Source organism: Balaenoptera musculus, chromosome 2, assembly GCF_009873245.2.
Source record: "Balaenoptera musculus isolate JJ_BM4_2016_0621 chromosome 2, mBalMus1.pri.v3, whole genome shotgun sequence".
Classification (NCBI taxonomy): Eukaryota; Metazoa; Chordata; class Mammalia; order Artiodactyla; family Balaenopteridae; genus Balaenoptera; species Balaenoptera musculus.
In genome coordinates this window covers 30890403-30905832 of record NC_045786.1, presented here as the reverse complement: position 1 = coordinate 30905832, position 15430 = coordinate 30890403, and the positions used below count along the sequence as shown (strand labels likewise).

Here is a 15430-nt window from a genome sequence, read left to right as displayed (position 1 = left end):
TACAGTTACAATAAAAAGCTGTGAAAACACATGCACAGTAGAAGATGCCTGTCATCTGGAATGCAGTAACTAAACACTGGTTCTACTGCCACATGAGAAAACTCACTTAACCAGCAAGGACACTGGTTCGGGGATGAGCCATACGGCACAGGAGCCTACACAAGGTGAGAGGGCCTCCAACTGTGGGTGTACAGTCTCAGGAAGTACCCCTTCTGGCTCTCACCATAGCTCCCAGAGGTCAAAACACCATGCAGGCCTCCTCACTCCAGCCCTCTCCTTTCTGTTGGGTCCACTGTGGCTCTGACTGTCTGCTGCAAAGTAGAAAGGTTCTCAGAGGACAAGGCAGGACAAACCATGTAGCCGCCAGCCTCTTCTTCCTACTCTACACACCTGAGCTAAGGCCTCAAGCAGTACCTTAATTAGGCCTTTCAGAGTCTAGATAAGGCAGAAACAGGGGCAGCAAAGTGATTAATGTGCTCCTCTATGCATTGATAGATATAATTTTTTTTTTGGCCTCGTGGCATGCGGGATCCTAGTTCCCTGACCAGGGATCGAACCTGTGCCCCCTGCAGTGGAAGCACAGAGTACTAATCACTGGACCGCCAGGGAAGTCCCTATGTAGATATAATTTTATGTAGGACTTTAACATTAAATCCATTCTCTGCTACATGTGCCTAGTTTTAACTGTGATTTGAGGCCAGTTATCGAGAGCCAGCTGAACTTTTCTCTTACTAAAAAAAGAAAAAAAAGAGGAAAAAAAAAACTTCTCAAATATGAACAGAAGTCTAGCAATATACTAAAAAACATATGAATCCTGAACAACTCTACAAAACAAAAAACCGAAAAAAAACAAAACACACAAAACAACCAAAAAAACAAACCCTTACCACTCTCTTTCCTCAAACTATATCACAGTAACAAAGTAGAGACAATATATGTGTTCAAGTGACAACATAAAATTTGTCCACTGAACAAAACCTATAACAGAAAATACTTTAAACTGACTATATGCCAAGATTCAGTCTAACTTAAGCATTTTTTTGAAAAGAAAGCATTAAGCCATAAAGAGGTAACCATTCAACCAGGAGCTCCTTCCTTTCTTTTTCAATCAAAAAAAAATCCTGGTATCTGAGCTTTGAGAAAATACGCACCAGTGATAAAACATACCACTGGGTATTAGAAGAAACATTCTTACTTGTAAACAACTAACTTTAGAACTACTGTTCCAGATTTTATTTTCTTAAATGGGAAGAATGAATTCAAACACCAAAAGCATACCAACAGTAAAGTTGGTACCTTTATAAAATTAAAGGTAAAAAACACTTACAATTTTTGCATTTTTTCCACTTTTCCTTAGTTGCTGAACAGCAAAAGCATGTTCAACATTATCCATTGAAACGCCATTAACCATCGCAACTCGGTCATTTTCCCTAAGGAAAAAAAGTGACCAAAATAATAACATGTTAGATGAAACCATACAAATAAGTTTATAAAGATATTTTCAAGATAGGATCTTCAAAAAAGATATTCTAATTATGGGCTAATTAATCTGTCTTCAGATCAATGATAAAATAATGTCCAGCTATTTAATTTCAGATCCCCCACAAAAAATGTTTAGCACTTGTAACTAACCACAGGTCATTAATTTTTTAACCATTAACACAATGTTTCCCAAAAGGATTGAACAGGTACCCACAATACACAAAATGACTTCTGGTGGTACAGTTACAGGCATTCAATGATACTAATAGTCATAAGGCTGGAAAAAGTTATTCCTTCTTTAAAGATAAAGTCTTTCTCCTTCCAATTTTCTTTCAGTCCTTCTACTCATACTCTCATTTTTTTGCTAGTGTAACTTTTGCCTCTTTTTTATCTTGCAAATCTTCTTGTTGAACAAAAACGGTTAAGACTCAGGGTGAGAGGCTCCTGAAGGCTAGATTCTACCCCAAACTGAGTAACAAGTTTTCTTTTCACTACCTTTATTTTTTACAGTGACCTTCTATTTAAGTTAAGTGATACTAGCTTTCCATATATGACAGAGACAAGCATAAACGTATATTAATTTAGAAAAATCACTAGCATGGCATGCCAGTGGCTAAGGGTAGGAAACATGCTTACTGCAGCTGCCCTTCTGCGGGTCCTCCTTTAAGCACATCTGAAATCACTATCGAGGTTTCCCCACTCTGGAAATGAGGATTATCTCTTCCACCAGATATTGCAATTCCAAATCCAAATCCAGGAGCCTAAAGTAATAATTACAGTAAAATGTTATGATGTCATACTCTACAATCTAAAAAACTTCAAATATAAAAATTACAATCCTATTACAAAATGCTCACTCACTTGTATGGAAACACATCAGAATGACCTATCCTGATACGGGAATGCAGGCTTTAATAAATTTAATGCTGGGTATAACAGAATATTGAAAACTGTCAATTACATGAATGTTCTTTAAGAACTAAAACACATTTAAAAATTCTGAACAATGAAATCCTGAATTCATTTTTGCTTATCAGAAGGGTTCCTGAGGGAATTGGCAGGGTCCCCCTGTGATCATCACAAACACTGGCAACTGATTTGTAGAATGACAGATTTAATAAGCATATAAACCGGGTGGCATTTTATATAATAAAATATCAACAGCTGTGAAAATCAACTTCCTTCACTTACCCTAAAAATCTCTACTGAAGTAATACACTATAATATCTTACGCACACTGCATACAATAGAAATTATACATTAATCATATCAAGCATTTTAAAATTACTTATATTTTTAATTAAACAAAATCATAATTATATACTTCTAAATGAGCTGAAAATCTTTACCACAGTGACTAAGGACAGCCCAGCACCGAAAAAAATCAAAATACTACCAAGTTATTTAAAAATTACCTAATCTCGCTTTTTTCACGAAGATGGCGCCAAAGGTGAAGAAGGAAGCCCCTGTCCCTCCCAAAGCATAAGCCAAAGCAAAGGCTTTGAAGGCCAAGAAAGCTGTGTTGAAAGGCGTACACAGCCACAAAAAAAAGAAGATCCGGACGTCACCCACCTTCCGACGGCCCAAAACACTGCGGCTCAGGAGGCAGCCCACATATCCTCGGAAGAGCACCTCTAGGAGAAAAAAGCTTGACCACTGTGCCACCATCAAGTTCCCCCTCACCACTGAGTCAGCCATGAAGAAGACAGAAGACAACAACACACTGGTGTTCACTGTGGATGTCAAGGCCAACAAGCACCAAATTAAACAGGCTGTGAAGAAGCTCTGTGACACTGACGTGGCTAAGGTCAACACCCTGATCAGGCCTGATGGAGAGAAGAAGGCATATGTTCGACTGGCTCCTGACTATGATGCTTTGGATGTTGCCAACAAAATTGGGATCATCTGAGTCCAGCTGGCTAATTCTAAATATAGAAGTTTTCACTATAAAAAAATAGTTAAATAAAAATAAATAAATAAAAATAAAAATTACCTAATCTCAAAGAAATCCACACCATTCCCTAGAAAGGAAATGAAGTATTCAGAGTCGTCTAAAAGAAACAGCCAATATTTTCCTAGGGCTCCAGAATCAGAAAATCAGAGGCTATGTTTTCATATAACATTGTACTACACTATGCTCTACAATCCAAACCACCTGAGGACAAAGGTAACAACTTCCTTCCACGACTGTCCCGTCCACAAAGAAGACCACGCCCACCATGGACAGGGGATACATCATGACCTCCCCTTCCACCCCAAAGTCTACTGAAATAGCCAAATAAGAAGAAAAGAGAAAAACTCTCCTTAAAAAAGAATAAACACCAGCAATTCCACACCTAGGTATATACCCAAGAGAAATGAAAACATGTGTGCACACAGAGATTTATAGCCACACACAGCAGCAGCATTTATAATAGCCAAAAACTGCAAACAACCCAAATGTCTGTCAACTGATGAATGGATAAATAAAATATGGTATATCCATTAAATGAATTATCCGCAATAGAAAGGAGTGAAGTACTGATACATGCTACAAAATGGGGAACATAGAAAACGATGCTATCTAAAAGAAGCCAACCATAAAAGACCGCACACATCATACAATTCCTCTTAGATGAAATGTTCAGAAAAGACCAATCTGTATGAAACAGAAAACAGACTGGTGATTGTCGAGGGCCGGGGTGTGGAAAGTGATGGAGACATTGGGGAGGGATGGTTTATGCGTAACATTATTCTTTTTAGGGTGATGGAATGCTTAAAAAGTGACTCTGGTGATGGTCTTACAGATCTGTGAATATACTAAAAATCACTAAATTGTACATTTAAAGGGTGAATTGTATGGTATGTGAATTACACTGCAATAAAGCTAATACCCCCAAAAAAGGTTAATGTGAAAAAACAAATGAACAGGAAAACATCTGGGTGGCAGAAGATAATGGCAACTGCCTGAATCTGTGTCTCCAAAATAATACAAAACAGATCACTACACAAAACCATACCCTTAATATAGCTCAAACCAGAGAATATGCAAATTTCAAAATAGGCAGAAGTACACCTAAAATTTCAAAAATAAAGAAATGATTAGAAAGAAAATAACTATTAGCACACAATTAGAAAACATAAGAGACTGCAGAACAAGTTCAAATAAATTTGAAAACTTAGATAAAACAGATAATTTTGTAGGGAAATACAGATTATTGAAATTGACTCTATTAGAAATAAAGACTTCAGCAACCCAATTGCTGAAGAGGAAACAGAGATAGTTATGAGGGAATTATCCCACAAAAAACACCAGGCACAGATGATTTCACAGGGAATTCTACCAAAACATCAATATCCAGATAGCCTCGATGCTCCATAAATTGTTCCAGAGCATCCTAAAATAAACGAAAGCTTCTAATTCTTTTCAAGAAGCAATTATAATATTGCTATCTAAATCTGATAATGACCATCCACGATAAAGACAGGGCTTCCCTGGCGGCGCAGTGGTTAAGAACCCACCTGCCAATGTAGGGGACACGGGTTCGAGCCCTGGTCCGGGAAGATCCCACATGCCACGGAGTAACTAAGCCTGTGCACCACAACCACTGAGCCTGAGCTCTAGAGCCCACACACCACAACTACTGAAGCCCGCACGCCTAAAGCCCATGCTCCGCAACAAGAGAAGCCACCACAATGAGAAGCCCAAGCACCGCAACAAGAGTAGCCCCTGCTTACTGCAACTAGAGAAAGCCCACGCACAGCAACGAAGACCCATCACAGCCAAAAATTTAAAAAACAAATTAATGAATTGATTAAAAAGAAAAAGACAGAGCCCCCCTCCGAATACTAAAGCCTAACATCATTTATAAAGGCCAACACCATACAAATATTCCATGACAAGGTGATTTATTTCCAAGACTGTTATATTAGGAAAGCCACTGTATAGGAGACCCTATTAATAAACCTAGAGAAAAAAATTCAGAGATTATATCCATAGACCCTGGAAAGGCCTTTGACAAAATCTAACATTCACAACCAAGGGAAAAAAAAATTCATGAAAATGCCTTCAATCTGTTTTAATATTTCATTTTATGTTAAAGTACATGAAGAACCTTACCCACACACACAGTTGAAAAGGAGAGGAGTTATTTCAGTAAACCTTTTAGATAATTATGGATATTCATGTTTGATTTTATATCGGTAAGTGATAGTTTCTTAATGGGTGGCTACAATGTGCAACTTGAAACCATATCAGTGGACTTTTTGTAGTTACATGAATACCCATCCACTGGCCTATTTTGCACTTTGAATGGATTATTTTATCCATTGTGATTTTATAATAGCATGTCTTGGTCATCTGGAAATTATTTAGGTAAATCTTTCAAATGATGACACATTTCACCACTATACAATATTTTTTAAAAATCATACTTTAATTAATATCACCACCAATGCAATCAAAGTCTTTAAGTAGTGAAAAGTATTGAGCTCATCTCATGGTGGCAGATAAATGTTTTCCAAATTTTAATTTTTGTTTTAAAATTCAATTCTCTTCACTGGCAACAACAATTATCAGAGTTGTTTTCCTTGAAGCAACAGGTACTCACTTGAGAAAAATGTTTGTCAAATATTCCAGTCTGGATAACCATTCCTTCAAGTAAAAGTGGTGTTACACACACAAATACACAGTTGATTGAGCTTCCAATTCAAACAATCATGCAAGTACCTCAGTATAAAGCAGAAATGCCTTATGCATATTTCCCATTTCAATATACAGATTATTTTTAAAATGTCTATTCAAAAGCTGACATGTGGTAAAATGAGTAATTTTTACTGCTTTAAGTTATTCTGCAGCAAAACTGGGATTGTTCTTATAAACTGTGAGTAAGCCCAGGAACTATTAGGATGGTTTGGGGCTCTGAGGCCAGTTTTACCTCATACCACTGCTTCTGTACCTTCACTACAACTATCAACACAGTGAAAAAGACAAATAACATTTTTGTGCTGTTATGAAAATAGTTTGTCCTAAGCATAAAAAGACTCCAGAGATCTTTTGTGGTCCTCAGCCCATAATTTGAAAACACTGATATTAAAAACCACTGAAAAAAGAGCAAAAAAAAAAAAAAAACAACCCAAAAACAAACAAAAAAAACCCCAATGAAGCAATTTACAAAAGATATGAAATGTTAAAACTCATAAGAAACGCAAATTAAAACCACACAGAGAATGGTAAAAATTAAAGTATAACAACACATTTTGTTGAGGAGGCTGTAGAAAAATAGGCACCACTGCTAATGGGCACGCAAACTGCTACAACTCTTTAGGAGAGGAATTTGGCAATCCTAACAAAATTACAAAAGCATTTATGTATGTATGCATTTATTTATTTATATTTTTGGCTGCGTCAGGTCTTAGTTGTGGCACGCGGGCTCCAGAGCACATGGGCTCCATTGTTGCAGCACATGGGCTCTCTAGTTGTGGCACAGGGGCTCAAGTAGTTGCGGCACAGCATGTGGGATCTTAGTTCCCCGACCAGGGATCAAACCTGCGTCCCCTGCATTAGAAGGCAGATTCTTAACCACTGGGCCACCAGGGAAGTCCTCAAAAGCACTTTATCTTTCAACAGAGTGAACCAGTTTCTAGGAATGTACCCTGAAGATTACATATACAGCTCCAAAAATAAGAAAATACATATGTACATAGTTATTCACTGCAGATTGTAACTGCAAATACTGGAAAAAACCTAAAACACCCAAGGGTTAACTCCAGGGCAGTTTGGGGAGGGGTGTGTTATTCTTTGACTTTTTTTCCGTCCTTGGAGAAGGCTAGCACTAATCTTTTATTCTGGATACTTTTATACTGTGCATTTATATCTTGCTTGATAATTCTTTTATTTAAAAATTAAAAACATAACACAAAAATATTAAAGAAATGCCAAAAACATCAGGACTTTTCAATACGGAAGACGGAGGTGAGTAGATACTTCCTAAGATTTGCTTGTGAACAAGTAAGTACAGTCCTGGCTGCGTGAGCCAGGCATCAAACCCAGGCGAAGCATACTGCTTCCATGCAGCGCCAGCACTCTGTGGGGCACGTCATCCTGCTGGATCAGCGCTGGCTGCAGTTCATTTAATGACGACCCAGGAAGTCTGTGATTCCCAACCCTGGCTGCAGATGAAACTCATTTGGGATCAGTCTCAAAACTGCTTGATGATTGCCAAACTCCCAACCCCACAACAATTAAATAAAACTGGAGGAGGGCAGATAGCAGGCATTTAAAAAAAAAAATCTCCTAAGTGATTCTAATGGGCAGTCAGGGCTGAGAACCTTAGCCTTAAAAGCTTTGTGAATATCAGACCAGGGTGATCATCAAAAACTATAAAAGGTTCGACTATCCCCCACTTTCCCTTCCCTCTTAGGGAAGGTTTCTCTCTGAAACCTTTTCAGGCTTACATCTCCACCACGGTCCTATTTTTGGCCTTTTCAATAGATTTCTTACGTCCACTGCACTACAATTTACCCTCCATCATGTTCAAAGGATTATTATTCTAAAACAAACCCAATTCTGTCATTCTATTGCCCACAGGTCCAAGTTCCTTAACATGCAATATCCTGAAATGCAATGCCAGCTTGTTTCCCAGCACCCCAGTCTTTACCCTAAACACACTTAACTACTGACCCCCACTTAAGCATGCCATGCATCATCAAGTTCCAAGCTTTCACATTTCTTCTCTGCCTAGGATTCCTTTAGCACCTCACCCTTCAACATCCAGTTTCAACGTCATCTCCTTCATAAAACCAACCTAGCTTTTCACAGGCACAAGTGCCCCATCCTGTAGGCTCTCTGACCACATAGACACACTTCTGCTACTTAACACACAGCACTGTAAGTAGCCTGGGTATCAGAGGTTCATTTGGGAGGGGTTTACATATTCTTCTACATATCCCAGCTGAGTACAACCCTGCAAGGGCCTAACACAAAGTGGCTCATCAATGTTAGGGCACTAAAACAAGTATCTGACTAATTATTCAATTTAATTTTAACTCAATTTCCCTTTATAAAGTTGTCTTTTAAAACTCACACTAATTTGAGCACTAAAACCTCATTAGCAGCCAGAGTAGTAGCATGGATTTGGAATTTCTTGCATTTCCAAATAAAAACAAGCAGGGCAACTATACAGCAAACCAAAAACCGTATATACAGCAAAAAAAAAAAACCCCACAGGTAACCAATGTACCCCCCTGAGGAAGCAGGTGGGGATGAGCAACACCTATGGGACTTGTGTGTTCCCAAAACCTACTTGGGAAGAAAGCCACAAGGCATCTGACACACCTAAGACCTGAAGAACCCCACAAATAACTAACAGGTATTTACTGGAAAGAACGGCAGGGCAATTTGAGAACAACAGCTGAAACTGGGAGGGATTTTGCCTCTCCAGCTGTCAGTGAGAGCAAGGAGTCTGCAGTAGGGCGTGAATGGGCTAGAGCAGTGTAACCCCTAGGAATTCTCAACACGGACCTGCCAGTGGATTCAGACTTGAGAGGGACAGGAACAGCAAAAGATGGAAGGGTACAAAAGGCATGGGCCTAGGAAATGTCAGACAGCAGCAGTTATGTTTCTTTAATGCATGCACACACACAAGAAAACTAAGCCAATTTCTAGAAGCTCAAGAAAGCTAATTTCCCATAAAATTGAGCAAAAAAGGGATTATGATCAAATCCTTTAGAAAATTACTATAGAACACAATGAGTAGCAGAATACCCCTACAGAAAATGAAAGCATGCTGAAAAGAGTACTCAAAAAAAGAAAAATAAAGGCTCAAAACTGTTACTATTATAAAACAAGTGAAAAGGCATTACAAAAATATACAAGACATGAAAGAATATAAATAAGAATTTTAGACAATCACAGAAAAGGCAGAGGACTTTGTACCAGATGAAGGAACAAGATAAAACACCATAAAAACAACTAAATGAAGTGGAGATAGGCAACCTTCCAGAAAAAGAATTCAGAATAATGACAGTGAAGATGATCCAGAACCTCGGAAAAAGACTGGAGGCAAAGATGGAGAAGATGCAAGAAATGTTTAACAAAGACCTAGAAGAATTAAAGAATAAACAAACAGAGATGAACAATACAATAACTGAAATGAAAAATACACTAGAAGTAATCAATAGCAGAATAACTGAGGCAGAAGAACGGATAAGTGACCTGGAAGACAGAATGGTAGAATTCACTGCTGCAGAACAGAAAAAAGAAAAAAGAATGAAAAGAAATGAAGACAGCCTAAGAGACCTCTGGGACATTAAACGCAACAACATTCACATTACACGGGTCCCAGAAGGAGAAGAGAGAGAAAGTACCCGAGAAAACATTTGAAGTGATTATAGTCGAAAACTGCCCTAACATGGGAAAAGAAATAGCCACCCAAGTCCAGGAAGCACAGAAGAGTCCCATACAAGATAAACCCAAGGAGACACACACCGAGACATAGTAATCAAACTGACAAAAATTAAAGACAAAGAAAAATCAATGAAAGCAACAAGGGAAAAATGACAAATAACATACATGGGAACTCCCATAAGGTTAACAGCTGATTTCTCAGCAGAAACTCTACACGCCAGAAGGGAGTGCCACGATATATTTAAAGTGATGAAAGGGAAGAACCTACAACCAAGATTACTCTACCTGGCAAGGATCTCATTCAGATTCGAAAGAGAAATCAAAATCTTTACAGACAAGCAAATGCTAAGAGAATTCAGCACCACCAAACCAGGCCTACAACAAATGCTAAAGGAAATTCTCTAAGTGGGAAAAACAAGAGAAAAAAAGGACCTACAAAAACAAACAGGTAACAATTAAGAAAATGGTAATAGGAACATACATACTGATAATTACCTTAAATGTGAATGGATTAAATGCTCCAACCAAAAGACACAGGCTCCTTGAATGGATACAAAAACAAGACCCATATATATGCTATCTACAAGACACCCACTTGAGACTAGGGACACATACAAACTGAAAGTGAGGGGGATGGAAAAAGATATTCCATGCAAATGGAAATCAAAAGAAAGTTGGAGTAGCACACTCATATCAGATAAAATAGACTTTAAAATAAAGAATGTTACAAGAGACAAGGAAGGACACTACATAGTGATCAGGGGATCAATCCAAGAAGAAGATATAATCATTGTAAATATATATGCACCCAACATAGGAGCACCTCAATACATAAGGCAACTGCTAACAGCTATAAAAGAGGAAATCGACAGTAACACAAGAATAGTGGGGGACTTTAACACCTCACTTACACCAATGGACAGATCATCCAAAAGGAAAATAAATAAGGAAACAGAAGCTTTAAATGACACAGTAGACCAAATAGATTTAACTGATATTTGTAGGACATTCCATCCAAAAACAGCAGATTACACTTTCTTCTCAAGTGCGCACGGAACATTCTCCATGATAGATCACATCTTGGGTCACAGATCAAGTCTCAGTAAATTTAAGAGAACTGAAATCAAATCAAGCATCTTTTCTGACCACAACGCTATGAGATTAGAAATGAATTACAGGGAAAAAACCATAAAAAACACAAACACATGGAAGCTAAACAATATGTTATTAAATAAGAGATCACTGAAGAAATCAAAGAGAAAATCAAAAAATACCTAGAGACAAATCACAATGAAAACACGACGATCCAAAACTTATGGGATGCAGCAAAAGCAGTTCTAAGAGGGAAGTTTATAGCTATACAAGCCTACCTCAAGAAACAAGAAAAATCTCAAATAAACAACCTAACCTTACACTTAAAGGAACTAGAGAAAGAAGAACAAACAAAACCAAAAGTTAGCAGAAGGAAAGAAATCATAAAGATCAGAGCAGAAATAAATGAAATAGAAACAAAGAAAACAATAGCAAAGATCAATAAAACTAAAAGCTGGTTCTTTGAGAAGATAAACAAAATTCATAAACCTTTAGCCAGACTCATCAAGAAAAACAGGGAGAGGACTCAAATCAATAAAATTAGAAATGAAAAAGGAGAAGTTACAACAGACACCACAGAAATACAAAGTACCCTAAGAGACTACTACAAGCAACTCTATGCCAATAAAATGGACAACCTGGAAGAAATGGACAAATTCTTAGAAAGGTATAACCTTCCAAGACTGAACCAGGAAGAAATAGAAAATATGAACAGACCAATCACAAGTAATGAAATTGAAACTGTGATTAAAAATCTTCCAACAAACAAAAGTCCAGGACCAGATGGCTTCACAGATGAATTCTATCAAACATTCTGAGAAGAGCTAACATCCATTCTTCTCAAACTCTTCCAAAAAATTGCAGAGGAAGGAACACTCCCAAACTCATTCTATGAGGCCACCATCACCCTGATACCAAAACCAGACAAAGATACCACAAAAAAAAGAAAATTATAGACAAATATCACTGATGAATATAAATGCAAAAATCCTCAACAAAATACTAGCAAACAGGATCATACACCATGATCAAGGTGGATTTTTCCCAGGGATGCAAGGATTCTTCAATATATGCAAATCAATCAATGTGATACACCATATTAACAAATTGAAGAATAAAAACCATATGATCGGGCTTCCCTGGTGGCGCAGTGGTTGAGAGTCTGCCTGCCAATGCAGGGGACACGGGTTCAGGCCCTGGTCTGGGAAGATCCCACATGCCGCGGAGCAACTGGGCCCGTGAGCCACAATTACTGAGCCTGCGCGTCTGGAGCCTGTGCTCCGCAACAAGAGAGGCCGCGATGGTGAGAGGCCCGCGCACCGCGATGAGGAGTGGCCCCCGCTTGCCGCAACGAGAGTAAGCCCTCGCACAGAAACAAAGACCCAATGCAGCCATAAAAAAAAAAAAAAAAAAAAAAACAATTAAAAAAAAAAAAAGAAAACCATATGATCATCTCAATAGATGCAGAAAAAGCTTTTGACAAAATTCAACACCCATTTATGATAAAAATTCTCCAGAAAGTGGGTATAGAGGGAACCTACCTCAACATGATAAAGGCCATATACGACAAACTCACAGCAAACATCATGCTCAATGGTGAAAAACTGAAATCATTTCCTCTAAGATCAGGAACAAGACAAGGATGTCCACTCTCACCACTATTATTCAATATAGTTTTGGAAGTCCTAGCCATGGTAATCAGAGAAGAAAAAGAAATAAAAGCAATACAAATTGGAAAAGAAGAAGTAAAACTGTCACTGTTTGCAGATGACATGATACTATACATAGAGAATCCTAAAGATGCCACCAGAAAACTACTAGAGCTAATCAATGAATTTGGTAAAGTTGCAGGATACAAAATTAATGCACAGAAATCTCTTGCATTCCTATACACTAACAACAAAAGATCAGAAAGAGAAATTAAGGAAACAATCCCATTCACCACTGCAACAAAAAGAATAAAATACCTAGGAATAAACCTACCTAAGGAGGTAAAAGACCTGTACTCAGAAAACTGTTAACACACTGATGAAAGAAATTAAAGATGACACAAACAAATGGAGAGATATACCATGTTCTTGGATTGGAAGAATCAATATTGTGAAAATGACTATACTACCCAAAGCAATCTACAAATTCAATGCAATCCCTATCAAATTACCAGTGGCATTCTTTACAGAACTAGAACAAAAAATCTTAAAATCTGCATGGAGACACAAAGACCCCAAATAGCCAAAGAAGTCTTGAGGGAAAAAAATGGAGCTGGAGGTATCAGACTCCCTGACTTCAGACTATACTACAAAGCTACAGTAATCAAGACAACATGGTACTGGCAAAAAAACAGAAATATAGATCAGTGGAACAGGATAGAAAGCCCAGAGATAAACCCATGCACCTATGGTCAACTAATCTATGACAAAGGAGGCAAGGATATACAATGGAGAAAAGACAGTCTCTTCAATAAGTGGTGCTGGGAAAACTGGACAGCTACATGTAAAAGAATGAAATTAGAACACTCCTTAACACCATATACAAAAATAAACTAAATGTAAGACTGGCCACTGTAAAACTCTTAGAGGAAAACATAGGAAGAACACCCTTTGACATAAATCACAGCAAGATCTTTTTTGATCCACCTCCTAGAGTAACGGAAATAAAACCAAAAATAAACAAATGGGACCTAATGAAACTTCAAAGCTTTAGCAAAGCAAGGGAAACTACAAACAAGATGAAAAGACAACCTTCAGAATGGGAGAAAATATTTGCAAACAAATCAACGGACAAAGGATTAATCTCCAAAATATATGAACAGCTCATGCAGCTCAATATTAAAAAAACAAACAACCCAATCAAGAAATGGGGAGAAGACCTAAATAGACATTTCTCCAAAGAAGACAGACAGATGGCCAAGAAGCACATGAAAAGCTGCTCAACATCACTAATTATTAAGAAATGCAAATCCAAACTACAATGAGGTATCACCCCACACCAGTTACAATGGGCATCATCAGAAAATCTACAAACAACAAATGCTGGAGAGAGTGTGGAGAAAAGGGAACCCTCTTGCACTGTTGGTGGGAATGTAAATTGATACAGCCACTATGGAGAACAGTATGGACGTTCCTTAAAAAACCAAAAATTTAATTACCATATGACCCAGCCATCCCACTACTGGGCATATACCCAGAGAACACCATAATTCAAAAAGACACATGCACCCCAATGTTCACTGCAGCACTATTTACAATAGCCAGGTCATGGAAACAACCTAAATGCCCATTAACAGACAAATGGATAAAAAAGATGTGGTACATATATACAATGGAATATTACTCAGCCATAAAAAGGAACGAAATTGGGTCATTTGTTGAGACGTGGATGGATCTAGAGACTGTCATACAGAGTGAAGTAAGTCAGAAAGAGAAAAACAAATATCGTATATTAACGCATATATGTGGAACCTAAAAAAATGGTACAGATAAACTGGTTTGCAGGGCAGAAATAGAGACACAGATGTAGAGAACAAACATACAGACACCAAGGGGGGAAAGTGGTGGGAGTGGTGGTGGGATGAATTGGGAGATGGGGATTGACATGTATACACTAATATGTATAAAACACATAACTAATAAGAACCTTCTGTATAAAAAATAAAATAAAATTCAAAAACTCAGAAAATAAAAAAAAAGAACTTTAAGAATTCAGAAATGAGGCTGACAGAATTCAAGAGTTAATTAGAAATTTTAAAAAGCCATTTTAGATAGGAACACAAATAAAAATATCCTGAAAGAAACAGAAAGTAAAAAGGAGAAATCTTTTATAAAACAAAAAAGAAATGATTCAGGAGATTTTTTAAAAAGGATTTGAGAGAAAATTACAAATAATGAAGACAGGCAAAAGAGATACAACATACATATAATAGGAATACCTAAAGACTAAACTGAAATAGGAGAAAAAAAACCCATAAAACTAAAATTAAATAAAGAACTTTCCTGATACATGTATTTTATATATCCTTCCATATATTTATATATGTAATTGAAACTGTATACTCAAAGGACACAAATCACTGTAGATACCTGAGAATATCTATTCAGAGGAAATGCCAAAATATATTCAAATAAAACGACTAGATTTTAAGAAGATTCTTTGGCATCTAGGCAAAAAGAGCTATAATTTAAAAAGAAATATAAATTAGATTATCATCACACTTGGGTAGCAACACATTATGCCAAAAATAACATAGTTAAGATACTCAAGGGAAACAATGAGCCATGGATTTTATATCCAGTAAAGCTAATCTTCAAGTATAAAAGGGTACAGAAAAGCTAGTAAACATATAAGAAAAACACAGGGAATATTGTTTTTCATGATCCTTTCCTAATAGAAAATAACTTTCTGACAATCAAAATGACAAGAGGCACATGGAAAGGACTGGTGATAAGCATTAAATATACACCTACTTACAGG

General features: G+C 37.3%; 1 protein-coding gene and 1 pseudogene across 6 annotated transcripts in view; one reads left to right on the top strand and one right to left on the bottom strand.

Moving 5' to 3' along the window:
* The window catches only part of TJP1 (tight junction protein 1), a 113300-nt gene that overhangs the window by 60982 nt on the left and 36888 nt on the right, over positions 1-15430 (bottom strand). For all 6 annotated transcript variants that reach the window (XM_036843346.1, XM_036843347.1, XM_036843348.1 and 3 more), the window contains exons 3-4: positions 2119-2243; positions 1328-1430 (exon numbers count right to left, since the gene is read on the bottom strand). In XM_036843346.1, the coding sequence (XP_036699241.1) occupies positions 1328-1430; positions 2119-2243 (228 nt within the window). The remainder of the gene's footprint in view (positions 1-1327; positions 1431-2118; positions 2244-15430) is intronic.
* On the top strand, positions 2921-6515 carry LOC118890462 (annotated as a pseudogene).